General features: G+C 43.9%; 1 protein-coding gene across 2 annotated transcripts in view; it reads left to right on the forward strand.

Moving 5' to 3' along the window:
* Positions 1–23852, forward strand: part of PARP2 (poly(ADP-ribose) polymerase 2) — a 61543-nt gene that overhangs the window by 31533 nt on the left and 6158 nt on the right. For both annotated transcript variants that reach the window (XM_083145269.1, XM_083145270.1), the window contains exons 8-15: positions 1751–1847; positions 1994–2069; positions 3282–3384; positions 8328–8490; positions 9136–9274; positions 9368–9431; positions 12302–12436; positions 22200–22327. In XM_083145269.1, coding sequence (XP_083001395.1) covers positions 1751–1847; positions 1994–2069; positions 3282–3384; positions 8328–8490; positions 9136–9274; positions 9368–9431; positions 12302–12436; positions 22200–22327 — 905 coding nt within the window. The remainder of the gene's footprint in view (positions 1–1750; positions 1848–1993; positions 2070–3281; positions 3385–8327; positions 8491–9135; positions 9275–9367; positions 9432–12301; positions 12437–22199; positions 22328–23852) is intronic.

Consider the following 23852-nt stretch of genomic DNA (forward strand, 5'->3'; position numbering starts at 1 on the left):
CTAACTCATTTCTTCCTGTTAAGCAATACTATTAGCATCAATTATTTAGGTTCACTACAAGTCATTGCATTATGGAAAGCAGAACTAGTCCTCATTATAATTCCAAAATGAGTCCATTCTGAGAATGTGGACATTTTAACAGTGCTGATAGCATAACTGTTGACATTATCAACTTGCACTGAACAAAATAGTTTATGCTAATGGGACTAGGGGCGAGTGTAGGGTTAGGACCCTTCCCCTTCATGTTGACATTTCAAAAGTATTTCATGATGTCAACATTAACTATTTCAACTTTGGCCATGTTTATAATAAGGGGGCAATTTCATTGTTTTAAGCATCTAGTTTTCCAGCCCCTCAACAGTTGTTATACTCCAATTGTGTTGGGCACCCATGCATTTCTCGACCAAAAAACAGAGTTTAGCCATGTATAAGGGCTAAACCCATCTAAAGTCCTGCTTTGGACTCCCAAATTGCCAATTTAGAGTAAATTTATTCTCACACCATAGTTGTGAATAGAAATGTAATCCCTGTACAAAACAATTAAATCGGCCCCTAAGTGTATCAACAAACCTCACCCCTCATTTCTAAACATACTTTTATAGCGCATGTTAATATATGGACTTGCAGCTTTATTGGAACAAGCTGGAGATTACTCGCATGGTGTGGTTTTTTTTGTTTGTTTGTTTTTTGTATCATCCATTTCATCTTTTTATAATGCTAGGGTTTTTTGGGCTTGGAGGATTTCTACTGTTCCTATAGACAAATATATTTTTTTCATTTCAGAGCATTAGCTATGGAAAAATACAGTAGTTCACATTTACTTTTCCCTGACTTGCATTAAATTTGTTTCATGGAATTATTCCAATTCACAAAATACTTCATTCTGTGAAAATGTTTAGAGATTCCAAATCTATGTTTTATTAGTCTGGTCTTTGTATTTGAGCCATATTAAAGTTTATATGTAATAGATTGTGTCATTTCATTATTTATTAGGTTTGTTTTATTTCAATCTGAAAAGTAAGGTGCCCATTTATCAGCGAGTGATATAAAACTTGTTGCATATGATACAGTACATGGTACTCCAGCTAATCGGCTCATTAATGTTATTTTCACATCCTAACTGTCCTATGTTTGAATAATAACAGTTAGGAGCTGATTGAATGAAGCACCATTTCTAATTTTAAAGGGGGCAGGGCGGATTAAAACGTTTTTTTTTTTTTTTTTTTTTAAAGGGCAGGGCGCAGCCTCCTGCAAAAAAGCAACCTAAAGGGAACACTCTATTTTATATATTGTATTGTGTTCTAATTTATATGGTCTTTCATATTGGCTATTTATCAGTGTTATTTTATCCATACTAAATTACTTTATTGTGAAAACACTGAGCGTCCATTGGTGATTTACCAACGCTTTACCCTATTTACACTATTATCATTTTGGTCCAGAAGAGGCCTGATTATAACCCATAGGCTGCATAAGACTTGTGTAGTTGAGCGATATTTACCACATAATCTGTTTGAATCAAATAATCAGCAGTATACAGCACTTTAAATGCAGTTTCCCCATTGTGTACATGACGTGTACATGACTTTATTGGAACAATAAACTTATCAAGCGTCAACATGCATATTCATTTGCCATCTGACATTGTTAGTGAATGTAGCAGTGCGGATTCATTTGTAAATGTAAAATTCCTATGAATAGCTCTACTATGCAGCTAATTTTATATGGTCATTTTTATCTTTTTCCCCAGACCAACCTGCAGTTTAATAACAATAAGTTTTACCTCATCCAACTACTTGAAGATGACAATGCTAGAAAATTCTCTGTTTGGATGCGCTGGGGGCGAGGTAAGATTTCATTTTGAGACCAGGCCAAGATGCTGTAAATATTTCACCAATGAACAATGGAGAGTTCCATGGGAGTTTTTGATCAGCTTTTGTTGGGCAAACCTTACACAACTACGGATAATTAAATAGGTTTACTTTCTTTTTAGTGGGGAAAGTGGGCCAAAATTCTCTGGTTTCCTGTGGATCAGACCTGCAGAAAGCAAAGGATGTCTTTCAGAAGAAGTAAGTCTAATGTTCAGTGCCTATACTTCAGGAACATTCACTGGAGAGGAAGCTCTATAATCTGCAATCCCTAAGTCAACATACAAATAACCACTGTAAAAACAGAATTCCTGGTTCACCATCTACTGAGATCTTAGGGGTCGATCCTATTATTTGCAATGAATTCGCCAAAGGGAATAATCATCATGGCAGCCAGAATTTGCAAAAAAACTGATTGCTGCCCCATAGGACAGTGAGCAGTTTTGAGTGAATTCAGCCTGCGAAAGGTGTGAGAAGTTAGGTGCCGCTGTCGGTGTTTAAACACAGCGGCACCTCGCACCTTTGCAGTTAATAGGTTTGACCCCTTACAGCATTACAGTGACCTGTTCAGACATATTTCTGTCCTTTTAGGCATGTGAGAGATGCTCAAAATATCTGCTATAAATGCCAGCATCACTTATATTTGTTATATAAATTAAAATAAAAAATGATGTGTAAAAAAAAAAAAAAAAAAAAAGATTGTTTCCTATATAAAGTAAGCATTTCAAGTCATTATGATGAATAAAAATGTTTATTTGGCAATTTTCATACCTATTTTGACAAATTCACTTGGCACTCAAAGGCATATATTCAATGCCGTGGGCGAGCGGTGACTGCGAGCAGGACTTTTTGCTCGCAGTCACCGCTCACCCTGTCAGTATTCAACTGACCCCCCTCATACGCAAATTCCCCCTCGCTCCGTTTTTTGAGCGAGGGAGAATTGGCGTATGTGCCTCCAAAAGTTGGGAGAATCGAGGCTAATTACAGCGAGTTTGCTGCAATAGCCTCGGCTCTCGCAGTTTAGGGGAACCCTCGCAGTTCTGTGACGGCGAGGATTCCCCCGGAACGTTGCATAGTGCGAGCGGCCGGCGAGGGGGTTAAACTGCGAGGATCACTGGTTTTCTGCGATCCTCGCAGTTTAACCCCCTCGCCGGCCGCTCGCACCGGCATTGAATACATGCCAAAGGGTTAATAGGATGTTCTAATGCTTTTGAGACCGCTTTATTTAATTTATTAGAGTAGTAAAGAAAAAGAAAAAAAATTACTGTTTACTGTCGTTTCTGGATATTTCAGTTGGCATTCTTTTATATCGTTCTAATGCCATTTTAGTAAAATAATCCAGAAGTTTGATCTTTTGAGATTGTCTTGTTTTCACTTTGTAGACGATCCGTTTTTAATCTTTGTTATTTTTAGATTTTTTGATAAGACTAAAAATGTTTGGTCTGAGCGTGACGATTTTGAAAAGGTTCCTGGGAAATATGATATTCTGCATATGGATTATAACTTCACCACAGAGGTATGTCTGCATGGCACTACGCTTTGTCTATGTACTTATAGTATGTTACATATCCTGCTATCATTGCATGCTGCATACAAGGATATCTGTTTAAACCTGTATGGGAGGAACTATTAAAATATTTTTGGAAAAAGTAACACATTTTAAAGACCTTCAGCAAAGTAAAAGTTGTAACAGAAAGTCCTCCCTCTGATCAGTAGAGCCCTTACCATCATTTGGCACACCTCTTTCTATTTATAATAAAGGAAACCTTTATTGTAAATAGGGTGGTCCTGTGTTTTTTTATTCTTTGTTGATCATGTTTGTTGTTTTTCTGTTTTCCAAAAGATATCACCTCCCTCCACCTCTTCATGGAAACTTGGTCCCATGCCTTAGTAGCCTTGTGATAAAGCATGACAATTCAGTTTGGGCGCAATCCCAGGCAAAGTTGGTGCAGGGTCTCATTACAGTTTCCATCTTTCTAGAGAGGATTTTGTTCATCTCATCATTATCTATAAACATCAAGTCACTGATTGGTTGCCCATAGCAATATCATATCTTAAATAGAACTCCCATCTTAGTAAATACATTCCAGAGTCTGTGTAATGGTAGCAAAAGTGCAGGGCTTTCCTCAGTCCTTTCTGGATGCCTGTAAAGAATACGTCAGATGTGGATAATGCAGTTATAGGTTTATTATTGATTCTAATGAAGAAAATAAGCTTTGTCAACTAAGAAACAACTTAAGCCCTGAGATAAACCATTTGCTTGACTGTCAATCTTCCCACTTAGTACCAACTGTTATGAGCCCATCTGCTAATCTACTGGGGGCAGTGGTCTAGTCCTTCTTTAGATTCCTGGATGAGGGGCATCATTGTTTGGAGACTTACCATCTTTTTCCTCAGAGTACCACCCACTGGCATTCCTGTGAAGTAGGCAATGAACTTTAAATTGGTAATACAGTGCACAATTAAGTCAAACAAGGTTTACATTTCATAGACAAGTTTAATACATCATCTCTTGATAGGTGATCTCATTAATATTTAAGTACATGTGCAGCTATCCTATTATTTAGTTTTAAATATTTAGTAATGATTAAAAGTTACAAAATATGAAAAAAAGGTGAAATATTAAAATGAAAAAAGTGTTTGAATGAAAGGAGTTTACATGAGAATTCACTGTGCCTCCGCCCTCAGTATATTCCTGCAATATTACAAAGGACATGTTGTGTGGGTATCACTTAACAGAAACAGATAGTGACTGAAGACTAAATGCAAATATATTACAGCTGGAGCTATATACAGTGCTATTGAGAAGGAGATGTCCTATACTATGCAGATTGCTAGAAAAAAAATGGAAAGAATCAATAGAATGTTGGGTTTTCTAATAGAAAATAATAGTTTTGTTTCCAATACTCCAAGGTAAACCTTATTTTACTTCTAGTCACTGAGGGGTGAATTTATGAAGCTTGGAGAAGTGTTATCTATCCCCATAAAGAACGTTATGAGCAAGGTGATAATGGTTCAGCCAATCAGCTACAATATGTAAATTGACAGGTAAGAGCTGATTGGCTGAACCATTATCACCTTGCTCATAACGTTCTTTATGGGGATAGATAACACTTCTCCAAGCTTCATAAATTCACCCCTAAGGGCCTTATTCTAGTTCCCTCTTTCTGACAAAATCCTTCTTAGATGGACAAAACCATGTGCACTGCAGGTGGGGCAGATGTAACTTCTGCAGAGAGTATTAGATTTGGGTGGGGTTTTACTTCAAAGTGAGATCTATATCGTAGTGTGAAAATAAAGCAGCCAGTATTTACCCTGCACAGAAACAAAATTACTCACCCAAATCTAATTCTCTCTGCACATTTTACAGCTGCCCCCCTGCATTGCACATGGTTTTGTCCATCTAAGAAGGATTTTGTCAGAAAGAGTAAACTAGAATATGGCCCTAAGAGCTTAGTTCATTCGGTACTTATAAGTTAGTTGGGCGCCTTCTTAGCTATTTGCTTAGTTTTACACGTCCCCTCGCGGGGCTCGCCACGCTTCGGGCTCGGTGGCTCGCTGCACTCGCCACACTATATAGAATCAACTCCATGCCGACATGGATAGTGGGGTATGAGCGTACTAGCTATAGTGGGCGCCCAACTAACATATAAGTACCGTTCATTCCATAAAATTATTATTTTATTTGTCATTAGACGGTAGATAAAGTCTGGTTAAGCACTAGAGCGATGTGCACCTAGCCCATATGTTAGTCAGTTGGCCCCTTATATCGGAACCTTGGTACACATTGATTTACTGAAGGTCGGAACGGAATATTGCTTCTACAATACACAACATGATCACTAACATTATCACTAGGTCTGATTTGCAGCACATCAAAGAGAGCAACATCACTAGCGACCGTGGGCACCTGCTAATTGCCGGTAAAGACTGATGTGCCGTTCTGAACCGGCCCAAAACGACATTGTGACGATATCGCTCCAGTGTGTAGCTGGCTTAAGAATTATTCTAAAGGAAGACTATAACTGCCAAAATTATAGATAGCAGAAAGTAACATCTTGTTATAGTTACAAGAGAGATACAATTGATACTATCTCAATCTCTGTTCAAAGATGTTATAAAGTTGTATTTGTACCACTTAATGCATTTAAGCTGATGATATTATTATGGTAGAAATATGGTGGTTGAAAATAAACACTTAGGAATAGAATACCACTAGCGGTTTCCTATGAAAAAAATAACATCTGCTCTGCAAATAGCAATCCTCTTGGTGAAATGGGAATTTCTTGATTAGTTGTCCAAATTCCTTTTGGAATATTGGACTTAGTTTTAAGTATGTTTACACAGTGGTATGACCTTCTCCTAAAGCCATTTTGGCATTGCTCAATAAGTCAATGGAAAGGTGGTCTCAGCAGATAGTGGAGGGTTTGAATCACGTGGAGAGAAAATGTAAGAGCACTGTACTAGTAAATGCACAGTAGCACCACCCTATAGTGGACTCTGTTGCCACTGCTGGGACCTTTTCTGATGGGCCTGCATGATGACCACAGCTTCCTCATAGTCTGGTTTGGGCAGATCAGGTGTGGTTCTACAGGCGGCAGCATATGGCATCATAGGTCACAGTGAAACACACCGTCCATCTCCACGCCCATGCACAGTGATGCGGTCAGATACCACAGTGTGCGGGCATGGTACAATGGAGGGAGGGGTAGAAGCCCACTGGCCTGGACTTTCTGGAGCAAGGTGCTCACTGGAGGCTGATCTCCTACAGTTTTTGGATAGCCCAGCATACCTTAGTCTAATAAGGGGGGGGTCAATTTAAATAAATCCCAAATTGAGTGGGGGGGTTCTGGCTATGACGAAATGAATCCATGTGTTGTTGTTTTTCTTGTGGGGGGAATATGTGTGTGTGTGGGTGTTTAAATAATTATTTTTTTTGGTTTTTATTTCATGTCTGGGTCCAACATATGGTTTTTGTTACTGTAGGGTGGATGTAGTTGGATGGAAGGTGTTCTGGCCGCAGTAGTCTCTACATAATTTGCTCTCTATCTTATTAGTCTGAGGGGGATATTCAATCACCAGTGAGCATCTCTCGTCAGGGAGATGCCCACCGGGCCCTATTCAATGCTGTCTTCCCCGACAGCATTGAGCAGGCTATCTCGGCAGAACGAGACCGACATCACAAGCTGTTGGGCTCATTCTGCCGAGAATGGCCGGGAAGTGACGAGCTGCCGGCTGCAGCTTCCCCTCTTCTCAGCCGCAACTCGCGGCCACGCCTCTGTCTCTCTCCCCGGCAGGTGGGACATTGAATCCCGCCTGTCGTGACCCTCACATTGAATACCCCCCCTGAGCGTTGGATGCCAAGCCCAAAAGAAGTCCTTTCTTTTCTCTGGGGGTTGTCTCCTTTAACCAAAAAAGGTTACCTGGCCATTGGAACAAATCCATTTCTCTGAGTCCAGTGAGGGACTAGAGGACCACCCATTAGACGCTTGATCTTGTTTCTTCACTGTTCTCTTTAATAAGATTCTCATTTTTGGTGTTATTGGAGAAACATGTTATTTACTCCTAGTTCTGTCCTTGGGACTATGTTAGAGAATATAGAGGGGAAAGGAGCTTTATGCTTTCGGAGAGAAATTCCAAGTGGCAAACCTCTTGTACTGGACTGTGTGCTCCTGTGTTTTAGTTTCATCATAAATGTTGGACAAAAAGATTTAATGAAAGAAAACATCCCATTTTCTGCTATCATCCATCACTTCTTTGATTATAGATTATTCCTAATTGTTAGGGGAGGATGCAGCTGGAACCATGATTCTCCAATGAAAAAGTGAATCATTTATTTGTTTGGACTTCTATTTTGATCCTCAGTTTTGTTTGTGTTGTGGTCAGCACTGACTATATTACTGTCTAGCAATTAGTCATCATACTTATAATGACAAGGTAGAGAAAGAAGGGGCACATAATTTACTTACATTTGGATAAAGAAACAGGTAAACTTAGTGACGGTGGTGATCGTTTGCACTGAGTGAAATCTGCTATGGTCCCCAAACATATACTGTGCTTCTGATGTCTTCCACGTCCCAGGCTTCGTTACATACACATTTCACTTTTTCAACAAATTACCATTGTACAGGCGCAAATAGGACATCCTTGCCATATAGAATGGTATTTTACCAAGAGCAGCAAAATGCCATTACCAACTAGGTCACAGAGCATTGACGTGTGCCTACTGTAGGTATCGGGGAATATTGAAGGCATTATGCTGTTTGTTCATGATCATGTAACTCATTCAAATGAAGTACAGGTATGTCGCTCAGCATTTTCTGTAACTCATTCAAATGAAGTACAGGTATGTCGCTCAGCATTTTCTTTCTCTTTTGCTTACCTAGATTGTACCATTATTTTTTATTATTGTAATTACTATCTATTATGTAAAAGTCTGTTTGCTTGTTTTTACAATAGGAAGAAAAGAATGTGGTGGAAGTAGACAAACCATTAAATCTTCCCAAACCGGAATCCAAGCTAGATCTTTCTGTCCAGAAATTGCTGGAGCTGATCTGTAATTTGCAAAATATGGAGGAGACTGTATTGGAGATGAAGTATGATACCAAGAAAGCGCCACTGGGTGAGACAGACATTATGGGGGTTATTCTGATTGATTCGGGCGATGTTTTGCATCTGTGCATGCACAGGCACATTTCTGTGCAGATGCAGGGTGCGAGCGGGCACGGGGAAACTACATGTTGGCCATCCCGCTCACACCTAGCAGTGCGGGGGTGGGGCGGTGTCGTTGGGGCACAGCCCATGGAAACACCCAGCTTTTTATGTGCGTTCTCATGAAAATGCTGGGCGTTCCCATGCAAATCGCCCGGTGGTGCTGGGGGGTAGCAGCTGATGTCAGCGGATGTCAGCTGCCCGCCTGCTTCAAGCACAGGGCGCCCGCAGATCAGAGACAACATAGAGGTGTCTCAGATCTGCGAGCACTGGAGAAATCATTCGATGGTCGACTACCATCAAAGAATTTCTCCCCCGCACCCAAGGCTGCGAATGGATGATTATGCAAATCATCCATTCGCAGCAGTGCAGGGGATCGCTGCATGCGAGGGTTGGGGGGGGGGGGCGTCTGGGGGAATCACGAGGCTGCAAGTTTTGCAGCCTTGCGAATCAACCTGAATAAGGGCCTATATCTCAGTTGTTCTAGACGTCTAGTACCACTTATTATCTGTGTGATCACCTTGATACTGAAGAACAAAACCTTTGTTTCCTACAGGAAAGCTAACTGTGGAGCAGGTCCGAGCTGGGTATAGTTCCCTGCAGCGTATTGAGAGCTGTATTAAAAAACAAAAGTTTGGCAAGGAGCTTATTGAAGCCTGTAATGAGTTCTATACCCGCATTCCCCATGACTTTGGGTCAGTATTTTAATTTACTGCTGGTGGGAAGCTAGCCTCTGTATAGTGTGTGTGAGAAAAAAGTTCATTAACCTGTACTAAACTTGTGTGTAGACTAAAGACACCGCCGCTAATAAGGACCATAGGAGAGCTGGCGCTGAAGGTGCACCTCCTTGAGGTAAGATCTGAATCACTGATTCATATACTGTAGAAGTAGACCTGTGCTTTGAGAATAAACAAACAAATATCTAATTACAAGGCCAATGTAATCTGCATCTGTTACTAACCCATAGACAAGGCAGAAATTTCATGGGAACATTCTGTAGCATATCAATTCACTACATATAAGGGAGTGTTTATTATTACCACATTTTTACATACACTATATATACAAAAGTATTGGTACTTGTTTCCTAGCACGGCCACACCGATCTCCATCGGGGTGGTCGTGTCGGAAAAATTGTGTCGGTCGCATCGCAAGCGAGCAAATCGCATGCGATGCGATCGACGTGATTTTTTAATTGAATCAAACGTGAATAGGGTCCCTGGGAAGTGTGGCGAGCGCAGCGAGCCACCGCGCCCGAGGCGTGGCGAGCGGACGCGTATCACTTTACAGGTATACGCGTCCTCGCAGGGCTCGCTGCGCTCGCCACACTTTCTATTCTCAACTCCACGCCAACGTGGATAGTAGGAAAATGAAAAGGTCGGAGGACGCGCACCGCCGCCCCTCGCAGGCTCGCTGCACTTGCCACGCTTCGGGTTCGCGGCAATCGTGGGGTGACGACAGGGCCATATACAATGGGAAATGGATCATATTCGCCTATTTCACATGGTTTCCTATGTGAGATGGACTTAATCAAGTCCATCTCATCTTGTGCCATTATAATGGCACAAGAGCGACGCGATGCTCCCGATTTCAATGTTAAAAATTATTTTAACACTGAAGCCTATGGGGAAATCGCGGGCATCGCGTCGGTCGCGTCTGAGGCTATGTTAATGGCCACGACCGACGCGATGCCCGCGATTTTGCCTTTGACGGCAAAATGGACCTGATTTTAAAGGAAATCGGGTCCATTGCGGGCATCGTGTACCTTAACTTTAAGGTACACGATGCGCGCGATTGTGGCCGTGCTAGGAAACAAGTACCAAAGTATTTGGCCATATTGGTTAATTATTGAATAGAGTTGTTTGAATCAGACTCTTTGCCACAGGTGTATAATATTAAGCACCTAGCCATGCAGTCTCCATTTGCAAACATTTGTGATACAAAATGGGTCTCTTTGAAGAGCTCAGTGACGTACAGCATGGTACTGTGATAGGATGCCACCTTTACTATAAGAGTTTTTATAAAGTTTCATCCCCGCTGCATATTCCATGATCAACTGAAAGTGATATTATTCAAAAATGAAAGTGGGACCAACAGCAACTCCTTCACAAAGCGGGAGAACACGTCAAATCACAGCGGGGTCAATGACTGCTAAGGCTCATGGTGTGTAAAAGTCACCAACGCTCTGGTGATTCCATAGCTAAAGAGTTCCAACCTTCCACTGGCATTAACCCCTTACCGACGCAGCCTGTTTTTGCCTTCCTGACAGAGGCCTTTTTTTCAAATCTGACATGTATCACTTAAGTGGGGATAACTTTTTTTTGCTTTTACTTATCCCAGTGATTTTGAGATTGTTTTCTTGTGACACATTGTACTTTAAATTAGTGGTACATTTTGGTCGATATAGTTTTTTTTTTTTTTGTGAAAAATACCAAAATGTCGTAAAAAAATTGAACATTTTGCAATTTGCAAAATGTTAAATTTTCTGCTTGTGAGACAAATAATCATACCACTCAAAATAGTTAATAACTAACATAGACCATATCTAAACTTTATTATTACATCATTATTTCAACCTCCTTTAATTTTTTTGGACACTAGGGGGCAGCAGAGTCAAAATTTTGACACATAACACAGTAAACGCTGCTTTTGGCTGTTCACGTTTGAACAGCCAATCGCAGCGATCGCCGATGGCGGGGGGCATCGCTGCCCCCCCTGGGCAATGAGGGAAGATGTCTGCTGTCAGGGACAGCAGACATCGTCCCTCTGTCACCGCGTCTATAGACGCGGTGACAGTTTAAAGTCATGACGTACATTTACGTCATGTGTCGGGAAGTACATCCCGACCATGACGTAAATGTACGTCAAATGTCGGGAAGGGGTTTAAGCATAAAAACTGTGTGGCAGGAGCTTAATGGAATGGGTTTCCATGGCTGAGCAGCTGCATGCCTCACATCACCATGTCCAATGCCAAGTATCAGATGGAGTGGTGTAAAGTACATTAACACTGGACTGTTGAATCACGCTTCTGGCATTCAGAGGGGCGAGTCTGGATTTGGCAGATAGCAGAGAACATTTTCCATGCCAGACTGCATTATGCCAACTGTGAAGTTTGTTGGAGGGAAAAATGGTATGGGGCTGTTTTTCTGTGTTTAAACTAGGCCCCTTATCGCCAGTAAAGGGCAATCTTAATGCTTCGGCATATGAAGTAATTTTGAACAATGCTGTGCTTCCAACTTTAGGGCAACAGTTTGGTGAAGGTCCTTGTCTATTCTAGCATGACTGCTCCAGTGCACAAAGCAAGGACTCTATAGACATGGTTTGAGTTTGGTGTGGACAAAATTGACTGTCTCACACAGAGCCCTGACGTCAACACCATCAAGCACCTTTGGGATGAACTTTAATGGAAATTGCTAGCTAGGCCTTCCTATCCACCATCAGTTGCATAGCCTCATAAATGCTCTACAGAATGAGGCACAAATTCCCACAGAAACACTCCAAAATATTGTGGAAAGTCTTCCAAGAAGAATGGAAGCAGTTTTAGCTGCAAAAGGGGAACCAACTCCATAGTAAAGTATATGTATTTGAATATAATGTCATTACAGTCACTGGTGGTGTAATTGTCAGGAATCCAGATACTAAACACCTAAAGTAACGATGATGTACTAGGTCGTTTTTCATCTCTGTGATGTAATATTGAGTTTTCACTTTCCCCCTCCCAGGCTTTGGGTGATATTCAAATTGCACTGAAGTTAGCACGTTTGGACCTTGGCTCCCATGAGCACCCGGCAGACAGGCAGTACAGGCAGCTACATTGCACATTAGAGATTTTGGACAAAGCATCAAGTGACTTCCAGGTAACATGCAAAACTTGTATGTGCAAAAAATCAGACAGTGACCGTGTGTGATCAGACAGTGCAGTGTACAAATCTATATTGCTATAGTCATCCACATTTGCACTTGTATCTGAAGTATAACTTTTGTAATAGGACACTTTCACATTGGCACACATGTGCTTGTTTTAAGATGTAAGCGTTTGAACCTACAGTAAAGCACAATATATATCATGCTGAGCACGCTCTGTTTGTGGGCTGTCAGCGTGGGTGCTGAGTGACTGCAGTGCCCGAGCATAGCTAGGGAGCCCTACACACATCGCTACCGTATGTGTGTATAGGGCCCATAATGAATCCTGCTATAATGTTAGTTGTACCGAAAGGGTCAAACATTATTCTATTTTTCTCCTACAGCAGCAGGGGACACTGCAGTAAGGACGTATGAGATAGAGTGGGTGCATTGGAGGAGTCGGCACTTAAGGGAAAATTTTGTCTGTGGCTGGCTCCTCCCCCCTCTATCTCCCCCCAGACCTCAGTCTTAGAAAAAGTGCCCGGAGGAGTCAGTCTCCTGGGCAAGGTCTCCTCAGGGAGATTAGGTTTTTGTTTTTATTTCTTTTTATTTGGAACAAATTTTTTAAATATAGGCGTCACAGGCAGTCCCTGGATGGGGTGCCTGCTACGTGGGAGCTCTGGAGGGTCTGGTCGGCACTGCGTGCATTTTCCCTCTGGTGCACCGGCTCCGGGGACCCGCCGCAGCTGCTTGCGTTACGGGTCCACGGCTCTCTCCCCCACATCCAGAGCGTCAGAGACGGCGCTGTGCGCCATGAAGGGGGCGGCCAGAGGAGACGCGCTGGCCGGGCAGTCTCGCCGCAGCTTTCGGCGATGCAGGGACGTCACCGATCTCCACCGGCAGCGCGCCATGTACTAGGCACGGGAACTAGTGGCTTGTGGGAGGATCCTTCTTCCGCACGGACGCCATCGCTGCAGGCACAGGAGAGGTGACACTGCTGCTACTGAGAGGTCCACAGGCTGGTTCTCCATTCCTGCGCAGACTTCAGACGCGCTGTCTTCCACACACTACAGGGTACTGTAAGTTGCGGAGGATTTTTTACACACACACATTGGGAGGGTTTGTGGCTCCTCCCTCCCTGTTAACACCCAGGCCTTGAGGCTCTTTTCCCACTCTGGGAATATATTTCATTGTGGGGTGTTCTGTTTGTTTGTTTGTGTGTGTGTGAGTGTGAGCTTGCATTGTCCCTAGATAATATATGTGGGGCATCTGTGCAGTTATGGCTGGAAAAGGTACTTCCTCTAAAGCAGCTATTAAGCTGTAATCCTGTAAAAGCTGCAAGGGCCAATACACACAGCATGTGAAGGGTGTATCCCTCTGTGAGCCCTGTTATGCTTTAGCAAAGGCTTCTGCTCCAGTCCTATCCCCTCAGGCTCCACAGGCACCTGTGGATCCAATTCACAGTGTTCTGGCTAATTTAACTGCTGAATTGGTAGCCTCTAGGAAGGACAGGGAGTTGCAGACTCAGCTCACTAGACTGGCTTCAGCTGAATCAGTTTGGGCTAAGACTCTCATTACCTCTGTAGATTCCCTGTCACAGTCTTTGGCAGGTTCAGCTCAGAGGAAGCCTCCTTCACCGGTAGCAACCAAAAGGAAGGCTATGGCTTCTTTATCTATCCCACATCACTTGGATGATGATGACTGTTTTGAAGCTTTAGAACATGGGTCTTCAACCTATGGCCCTCCAGATGTTGTGAAACTACATGTCCCAGCATGCATTGCCACATTTTTTCCTATAAGACTATGCCAAAACTGTCAGGGCATGCTGGGACATGTAGTCCCACAACATCTGGAGGGCCACAGGTTGAATACATGTGCTTTAGAAGAAGGAGAGTTTGTCACTCCTCAGTTTAATGATCCCCCTCAGGATGATTTAGATGAGGAGGATGCTCAGGGTGTGGACCACGGGTGTCAAACACAAGGCCCGCAGGCCAAATCCGGCCCGCTAGACCTCGTCATGTGGCCCGCGCGAGGAGATAGCATGCAGGGGCAGTGTGTCCCAGCTCCTACCTAGGCCACCTCCTCTCACCCACCCCGCACGCGCTCGCTCGCCGGAGCTGCAGGGTTGGTTGCTGGGACTGGGATGTCACGCAGCTGGCGATCCGTGCTGGACTGCTGGTAGTAGCGGTAACCGTGTGCGCGAGGCGGCTGACTGAAATAGGTTAGTAGTGTATAGCTCGGGCTGTTCGCTGTACGTGGGGATCTCTGTCACTGAGGGTGACATTTGCACACCAGGCCATGCTCTCCTCTAGTCACTGCGTGTCTATCTTGCTAGCCCACATTAAAATGTCTTTCCCAAAATGGTGTCACCTCCTCTAGCGTCCCTAAGGCAGCTCTGTACCTTCTGTCCCTGTCTACCACTGAACCCTGCACCTCAATATAATTTGTACTGGATGTGGAATTAAATTTCTGCAGTATAGCTCTGTGTTTGATGGCCCACCATTTTTGTTATTGCATTATTGTTATATGCATGTCCTGTTTCATACTGCTTTAAAGTACACCTTGTACAAGTTTTCTGTCATTTGTACTTTTTGGGGGACTGGCCCTTTGAGGGTGACCAAACTGCTGATGCGGCCCCCGATGAATTTGAGTTTGACACCCCTGGTGTGGACGGTCTAATTAGAGCTGTTAGGACTACTCTAAACTTAGAAGAGACAAAGGCTCCGCCTCAGGTTTCTATTTTTGGTCGTACTCAGAAGACACCGTTGTATTTTCCAGATTCTACTGAATTGGATGACCCGCTGTTAGATATCTGGAAAGTGCCAGATAGGAATAGGAGATAGGATCAGATTTCTTCCCGTATTAAGCCTCTGTACCCGTTTTCACGGGAATCAAGGGAAAAATGGGAAGCTCCGCCCACCCCAGATATTTCTCTGTCTAGGCTTTTAAAGAAGACGACTCTCCCTGTTCCAGGGACGGTTGCTCTTAAAGAGGCCCCAGACCACCGTCTAGATACTCAGAAAAAATATAGGGAGGGAACAGTAGAGATTGGGTGGGTGCACACTGCAGATAGCTATGTAAGGCGTCCAACTGATTATATACACTTAAAAATTAACTTTTTTATTTGATATACCTTGCGCATTTCACCGGCTGTGCCGGCTTCCTCAGGGCAAAGGTCCAAAGGTCCTGAGGAAGCCGGCACAGCCGGTGAAATGCGCATAGGCGCGTGATGTAGATTAGCTCATTTAATATAGGAATACCACCTAATGAATGTTTAGATGATGTACTGTCTCCTATAGATGCTCTGACCGAGAATACAGTAGCCTAATACATACGCTGGTGCCGCAGCGCTAATACTGAAAGAAGCGGCCAGCGTTTGTTTAGCGCACACGGCTAATGGCTACTTTGCCCGACGTGCATGTGTAGCGCTGTTTATTATCCCAACAAAGTGCAGAGTGCATATGATCTGCACCATAAGGGATTAAAGATCCACATGTCACCCTGTAAAAGTGACTGCTAAATATAAAGCAAATGAAGCGGTAATTAACCGCATGGGTCACAAATAGCAAACAGGGTGCTGTGGAGTGTAGATTCAGAATATTGCAGGCACTGTATAAAGTCATTAATGCTCCGACTACTGATCTTTTGTGTAAACCAAGAAATGGTAGAAATACACAAAATAATTAATTGGTGAAATTGGATAGTGTGTACCCACTATTGGAACCCGCTAAACAGCGAAAGCAATGAATTGTTATGAAACATAATTAACTGGATGATTTAGAACGTTTCTCAAAGATCATAGGCACCGCACTCATCCAATAAATACCCGACAAATGTATGTGCACATATGATAAACAAATATATTAAATCAAGAAACTGTTTAATGAATTAATAGAAATTAATTGGATAAAGCAAGATTGGACGGTGTGTACCCACCACCGAAACTTGCTTGCAGATGAAGCCAATAAGCTGTGATAGAGCACAATACCTTGTATGAGTCAGGATTGGATGGTGTATACCCACTAAAACGTTCACTCTCAGTGCATCCGATAATAAGTCCACCTATAATATAAGGTAGTGACAAAATACGCATATACCATTAAGCACCCGCGTGAAAGTGTATACTGAAATGTAATAAATACCTATAAAGATTAACCATTGACTACCTACAACGGTGTAGTGTCAAAAATCATATATGACACACACGATTGAGAATAAGAAAGATTGCATGAATACACTGTCAGTATTTAGAACATCATCCAGTTTTTGAACTAAGAGTTCAAAGGAAGATTGGTTAGTGTGTACTACCAATACAATCTAACCATCACATATATATATAGTGGAATAAGTGCACATTATCCACATATTGATTAAATAACAATCATACTGTACTAAGAGCTGAAGGGCTCACAAGTTCCTAATAAAATACCGAACCCATAACCAGGAAAAACCATATGGCTGGAGCAGACATTTAAAACATTACGGTCAGAGAATTGATTATTAAAAATACATATATAACGTTAAAAAAGTTCCTCTCCCCAAGCGGATAAGGAGAGATCAGGAGACAGGAATACATATAAATTGAAGAGCTTCTACATCACGATCTTTTTTAATCACTTTTTCTAAACTTTATTCACCTCTACGTATTTGTTCTAATAAGAATCAGTAATTAGCATACTTTTTCTTTTTTAAAGGTATATCAAATAAAAGTTAATTTTTAAGTGTATATAATCAGTTGGACACCTTACATAGCTATCTGCAGTGTGCACCCACCCAATCTCTACTGTTCCCTCCCTATATTTTTTCTGTATATCTAAAATTTAGAGAAGGGTAGCACCGCTTCTCTTTTTTGAATAAAATAATCAATTCAATTTGAATGATAACAAATGTTGAATAAATAAGAGAACGCAGATACAGCCTATAAGAGGCGAACAAAAGGACATATCAGTGCGGAACTCATCCCTCTCCCCCCTTTCCCTTGCATTACTGATTGAAGCCGTCTAGATACTACCTTAAAAACCATCTACACCACGGCGGTGGTTTTGTTGAGACCTGCATTGGCCTCTGCTTGGGTGGCTCGGGCCATGGAGGTTTGGGCCTCTCAGCTTATTTCTGGCTTAGAACAAGATGTTTCTAGGGAGGACCTATTGCCTTTAGCTGAATGCATCCACTTATATAGGGGAGGCGTCTGTGGACGTCGCATCCCTGGGAGCAAAGGTTTCGGCCTCAGCTGTCGTGGCCAGACGCTCAGTTTGGCTGCATCCTTGGCAGGCTGAGGCAGAAATTAAGAAGGTGGTGGAGGCTCTGCCTTTTTCATTTCGCAGGCTACAGGGGGGTCAATCAGGGGGTAAATCAGCTTTTTTACCTTCCTCAGCCCCGGCCCCCAAACGCCAGTTTATGGCGCCTTCCTTTCGGGCCTTTCGTGGCTCTTCAGGTTTCAGAGGAAGATCAAGAGGAGGTTTTTCATCCTTTAGGGGCCGTAGAGGTAGAGGTGCCAGAGTGGCCTCAACTGCCACCCCTACTACCCGCAGACCAGATCCCAAGCCCACTGACAAACCAGTGGCATGACTGTCTCACAGCTCACGTGGGGGACCCCACGGTGGGCGCGAGGCTATTGCAGTTTGTAGAAATTTGGACGTCCCATTGCAGGGATGCATGGGTTTTAGACATAATTTCCCAGGGATACAAGCTGCAATTCACGTCGCTTCCCCCCTCAAGATACTTCCCGATAGGTCTTCCAAAGCAGGCGGAAGCAAAACAGGCTCTTTGCAGGTCCATCCAGGGTCTTTTAGACGCGGGAGTAGTGGTCCCGGTTCCTGCGCCACAGGACCTAAATCTTCATGTTTGCTATCAGAGGTTCAAGATGGAGTCCATCCGGTCTGTTGTAGCGTCTCTAGAGAAGGGAGAATTTCTGATGTCTTTAGACATAAAGGATGCGTACCTACACATACCAATTTGGGAACCCCATCAGTGTTTCTTGAGGTTTGCAATAGGCGATTGCCACTACCAGTTCCGGGCCCTCCCATTCGGCCTGTCATCGGCGCCCAGAGTCTTTACGAAGATAATGGCGTGCATGATTGCAGCGCTCAGACTCCAAGGAATAACAATCATACCATATCTGGATGACCTGTTGATCAAGGCGCCAAGCCAGGAATTGCTGGTAGAACACGCCAGGGTGACTTGCACATTTTTAGTAGACCATGGCTGGATTCTAAACTTCAAAAAGTCACATTTGACACCATCAAGGAAACTGAAGTTCTTAGGACTCATTTTGGACACAGAAAATCTCGCTTCCCATGGACAAGGTGCGGGCCATTCAAAAGATGGTTTGACAGGTCTTGTCTACTCGCAGAGTTTCAGCACACACCTGCACGCGGTTACTGGGGATGATGGTAGCCTCATTAGAGGCTCTACCTTATGGTCGTTTTCACACAAGAACTTTCCAGCTAAACCTCCTGTCCCAGTGGTCAGGATCCCATTACAGATTCACAGAAGGATTCTGCTGTCAAGGGAAGCACGTATGTCTCTGAACTGGTGGCTAACAACCTCTCATCTCTTGAAGGGCCGCAGCTTCTGGCCCTGCATTTGAACTATTCTTACAACGGATGCCAGCCTGAGAGGTTGGGGGGCTGTAACCCAAACCCACACCTTTCAGGGTCGCTGATCTGTCCAGGAATCGAAGCTGTCGATAAATCTTCTGGAGCTCAGGGCCATCAGGTTGGCACTTTATCAGGCCCACGACATGCTCAGGGGTTTGCCGATAATGATCCAATCGGACAATGCGACCGCGGTTGCATATATAAACCGCCAGGGCGGGACGAAGAGCAGGGCAGCAATGAAGGAAGTCCGCCCGATCCTACAGTGGGCAAAGACTTATGCATCCAATCTCACTGCAGTGTTCCTCCCAGGGGTGGAGAACTGGCAAGCAGATTACCTCAGTCGCCAGGATTTCCACCCAGGCGAATGGGCTTTAAATCCGGAGGATTTCGAGCTCATCACACGTCGGTGGGGTACTCCTCAGATCGATATGATGGCATCCAGACTAAATCACCGTCTTCCTCTATACTGCGCCAGGTCGAGGGATCCAGCTGCTCTGGCGGTGGATGCGTTGTCAATTCCTTGGAATTTCGACCTCATCTACATCTTCCCTCCGTTTCCCTTGTTAGCACAGGTACTCAAACGGATAAAAGGAGGGTCAGCTTCGGTGATATTGATAGCCCCGGATTGGCCGAGAAGGGCTTGGTATTTGGACCGGAAGCTCCTTCAGGCCGACGTTCCATGGCGTCTTCCACTCAGGGAAGACCTCCTGCAGCAAGGACCGTTCGCCTACCCCGGCTTGACGCAACTACGTTTGACGGCGTGGCTGTTGAGGCCGATTTGTTAAAAAGGCGCGGTATTCCAGTTGCAGTAGTTCCCACCATGCTCAAAGCTAGGAAGGAGGTGACTTCGAAACATTATCATCGTATCTGGAAGTCTTATGTGGCATGGTGTCAGAGAAGGAACGTGGAGAGAGCAGATTTTCGGCTTCCTCGCCTCTTGGAATTTCTCCAGTCAGGTTTGGATAAGGGTCTTCGTTTGGGGTCTATTAAGGTCCAAATTTCCGCTTTATCTGGGTTTTTTTTCAACAGGAAGCTAGCACTTATTTCTGAAGTGCAAACGTTTTTGAAAGGGGCTTTAGGTTTGCAGTCTCCTTTTGTTCCACCGTCCGAACCATGGGACTTGGGACTACTGTTGGAGTTTCTGAAATCCGATCTTTTCGAACCTCTTGGTTCAGTAGACATCAAATGGTTGACGTGGAAGACGTTGATGCTCCTTGCCCTGGCTTCGGCCAGGAGAGTGTCGGAGCTGGGGGCTTTGCTATGTTGCTCCCCTTTCCTGGTGTTCCACAGAGACCATGCAGAGCTTAGGACTAATCCAAAATTCCTTCCTAAGGTGGTTTCTAAGTTCCACCATTGTGGTTCCGGTCCTGTCTGGGTCTTCAGAAATGTTGGATGTCGTAAGGGCCTTACGCATGTGTGGACAGAACTGCTCCTTTTCGAAAGACTGAGTCTTTATTTGTTTTGTATGGGGCATCAAAGCAAACTTTGGTTAGCATCAAAGCAAACTCTGGCCAGGTGGTTGTGCCTTACCATTAAGGAAGCTTACGCAAGAGCCCACCTACAGGCTCCTTCACGTATCTCTGCCCATTCTACTAGGTCAGTCATCAGTACTTCCTGGGCGGCTGCCAGGGGGGTTTCATTAACACAGTTTTGCAGAGCAGCCACTTGGGTGGGCTCCAACACCTTTGATAAGTTTTACAAGTTTGATAGGTTTGCCAGAGACGATTCTTCTTTCGGCAGAGCTGTCTTACAGGATCCTCAGCGCGGTGTAGTGGCTTTGGTATCATCTCATACGTCATTACTGCAGTGTCCCCTGCTGCTGTAGGAGAAACAAGGAATTTGGTACTTACCGATAATTCCCTTTCTCCGAGGCAGCAGGGGACACTGCACGGCCTTCCAGCGCTATTGATCCTGTCATGATTATTCAGCAGTCCTGCCCGTGCTGAGTATAGATAAATGTTTTACTGTATCTATTCTGTTTGAATGGTTGCTTGTCAGTTATTCTTGTTTGTTGTTATTTACTATTCTTTAATTCTAGTCTGTGGCCCTGCCTTTGCCTGTCCCCTTCCTCGCTCGGACACGTTTTTTCTAAGACTGAGGTCTGGGGGGAGATCACTTAAGTGCCGACTCCTCCAATGCACCCACTCTATCTCATACGTCATTACTGCAGTGTCCCCTGCTGCCTCGGAGAAAGGGAATTTTCTGTAAGTACCAAATTCCTTGTATTTAATAATAAAGATATATATATTTTTTAAAGAAATTATGGAGCAGCATGTGTTGAATAGCCATTTTCTTGATAGGATGATATTGCCACATAAGATTTCCTGATGTCTAGCTTTGGACAGTGGGGAAACGTTGATGTTTGTGCTTTTGCATCGGTAATGATTAGCATTAATGGCATATATTCAATGCCGTGGGCGAGCGGTGACTGCGAGCAGAACTTTTTGCTCGCAGTCACCGCTCACCCTGTCAGTATTCAACTGACCCCCCTCATACGCAAATTCTCCCTCGCTCCGTTTTTTGAGCGAGGGAGAATTGGCGTATGTGCCTCCATAAGCTGCGAGAATCGAGGCTAATTACAGAGAGTTTGCTGCACTAGCCTCGGCTCTCGCAGTTTAGGGGAATCCTCGCCGTTCTGTGACGGCGAGGATTCCCCCGGAACGTTGCATAGTGCGAGCGGCCGGCGCGGGGGTTAAACTGCGAGGATCACTGGTTTTCTGTGATCCTCGCAGTTTAACCCCCTCGCCGGCCACTCGCACCGGCATTGAATACATGCCATTGTCTCACAGCACTGAGGTAATGGTTTCAATTAGCACCATGGCCTCATATGTGGAGTTTGTATATTCTCCCAGTGTTTTTGTGGGTTTCCTCCCATAGTCTAAAAATATACCAGTAGGTTTGTTAGCTCCCAACAAATGAAACCTAGATGTAAGTATGAGCATGTACGTGTGTTTTGGGCAGACATGGGCCAAGTGTTTATCTACCATCAAATTCTATGGGGTTAATTTCCTAATGTGAGAGATGTTGCCCATAGCAACAGATTCTAGCTTTTATCCTTCAGAAGGTGTTAGATATATAAGTAGAATCTGATCTGTGGCTATGGGTAACGCCTCTCACTTCTAAAAGCACACACTTGAGTAAATGTACCCATATTTTTCTATCTGTGTTCCATCCACAGCTTATTGACCGCTACTTGCAGAGTACCCATGCTCCTACTCACAGTGATTACACCATGACCTTGTTGAATGTCTTTCGGCTACAGAAAGATGGAGAGGAGAATACTTTTCGAGCAGATCTACCAAACAGGTCTGTACAGTCTCATGTTAATACAGTAATATATCTGTCATTTTGTATCTTATCGCAAATTTGTTACTGAATTTAGGGGATAAGTGACATTTTGGAATTTACAGCTTGCACTAATCTTATCTCATATTTATTTTTAAATATGAGACGGATAGACCTGCTCTGAGACAGCCGGGTTTCCCACTGCTCTGTCCAGCTGTCTCCTTTACCACACAGTAACTTCCCCCTGGCACAGAGCATGTTACCCCTGGCATGGAGCCTGTACGGTGTGTGGCATATTGTGTAATGGGCATTACGGTGTGCATAGTCCCCTGTCCAGCAAAGCCATGACTTACAATTTTAGCAGGCCAGCAATGTATATGTTACCGCTGCCCCCCAATGTATATATTGTTATGGCGTAACATAGATTGCTGGCGCAAGTGAATGGATTTCTCCCTATGTGCACGACTGCAAATTAAATGTTTGCCGTGCGCATGGGTGGTATTTTGCTCAGTCAGGGCTGCATGGAGTGGAGTTTACCTGATTGCTGGGCTCCGAATATACGCAGCCCAGCAATCTTCTGAATCAGGCACCAAGAATAGGAATAAAATGGCCGCTGGTCCCCACTTTGGAATTCAAACCCCGCCCATTATGTAAATCGCCTTTTATATGAAAGATTTTTAGTAAAGTCTTTCGCCTCCTGAAAATCTCTTGCTCTTTGAGGAAAATAGTTCAGTGTGTACGCACTAATTTGGTGACAGATTTATCCAGGGCCGGATTAAAGCAGGGGCACAGGGGGTCAATATCCCTGAGCCCCCCTCTATCTAGGGGCCCCCTGTGCTTGCAATGTATTATTATTATTATTATTTTTTTTTTTAGGTAAAGGTTTTGTGCATGGGAGTGGGGTAGTGCTGCAGCTTCACCCATCTGCCAATGTGACAACGATTAATGATGCTGAGCATCGGGAGCCAAGGCACACTTACTGCACAAGTGTGCAGTGCATTACTGGGAGTTGACTAAGTCCCATGATACTTTGCACAAGAGGACAGAGGCTGAGAGGCTTGTGCTGAGCTCTGCTTGGTGCAGCTCATCATATGCTTCTCAGGCTCATGGAGGATAGCAGCAGCAGCGGCCTTGTCATGGGAGGGTTTTCAATCAGAGGCAGTGCTGAGCCTGTCAGGGCTCCTACAGAGTAATGTACAGAGGGACAAACATAGGCTTTTCATGTGGTAATATATATATATATATAAATTGAATTTATGTTTATATCAATCCCCCCCCTGCAGTTACCCATTTACTTTGTTTGTTGACAGTGTAATATTCTCCCGTGCAGTTTGCGGCCAGTCATGACAAGTGGGAGGGGGCCCCCCTGTCTAAAGTGCCCCGGGCCCTCGATGGCTTAATGTGGCACTGGATATATCTATCAAAGATTTTGGCAAAGTCTTTTGAAATGAAAATCTCCCTGTGTGTATGGGCCTTTTGTTGTTAGTTCCAGTTAATCTTATTTAAGAATTATTGGGCTTGGGCTAGGTTGGTCGCCCATTAAAGT

This window comes from Crinia signifera, chromosome 1, assembly GCF_055691185.1.
Source record: "Crinia signifera chromosome 1, ASM5569118v1, whole genome shotgun sequence".
In the NCBI taxonomy this organism is placed as follows: domain Eukaryota; kingdom Metazoa; phylum Chordata; class Amphibia; order Anura; family Myobatrachidae; genus Crinia; species Crinia signifera.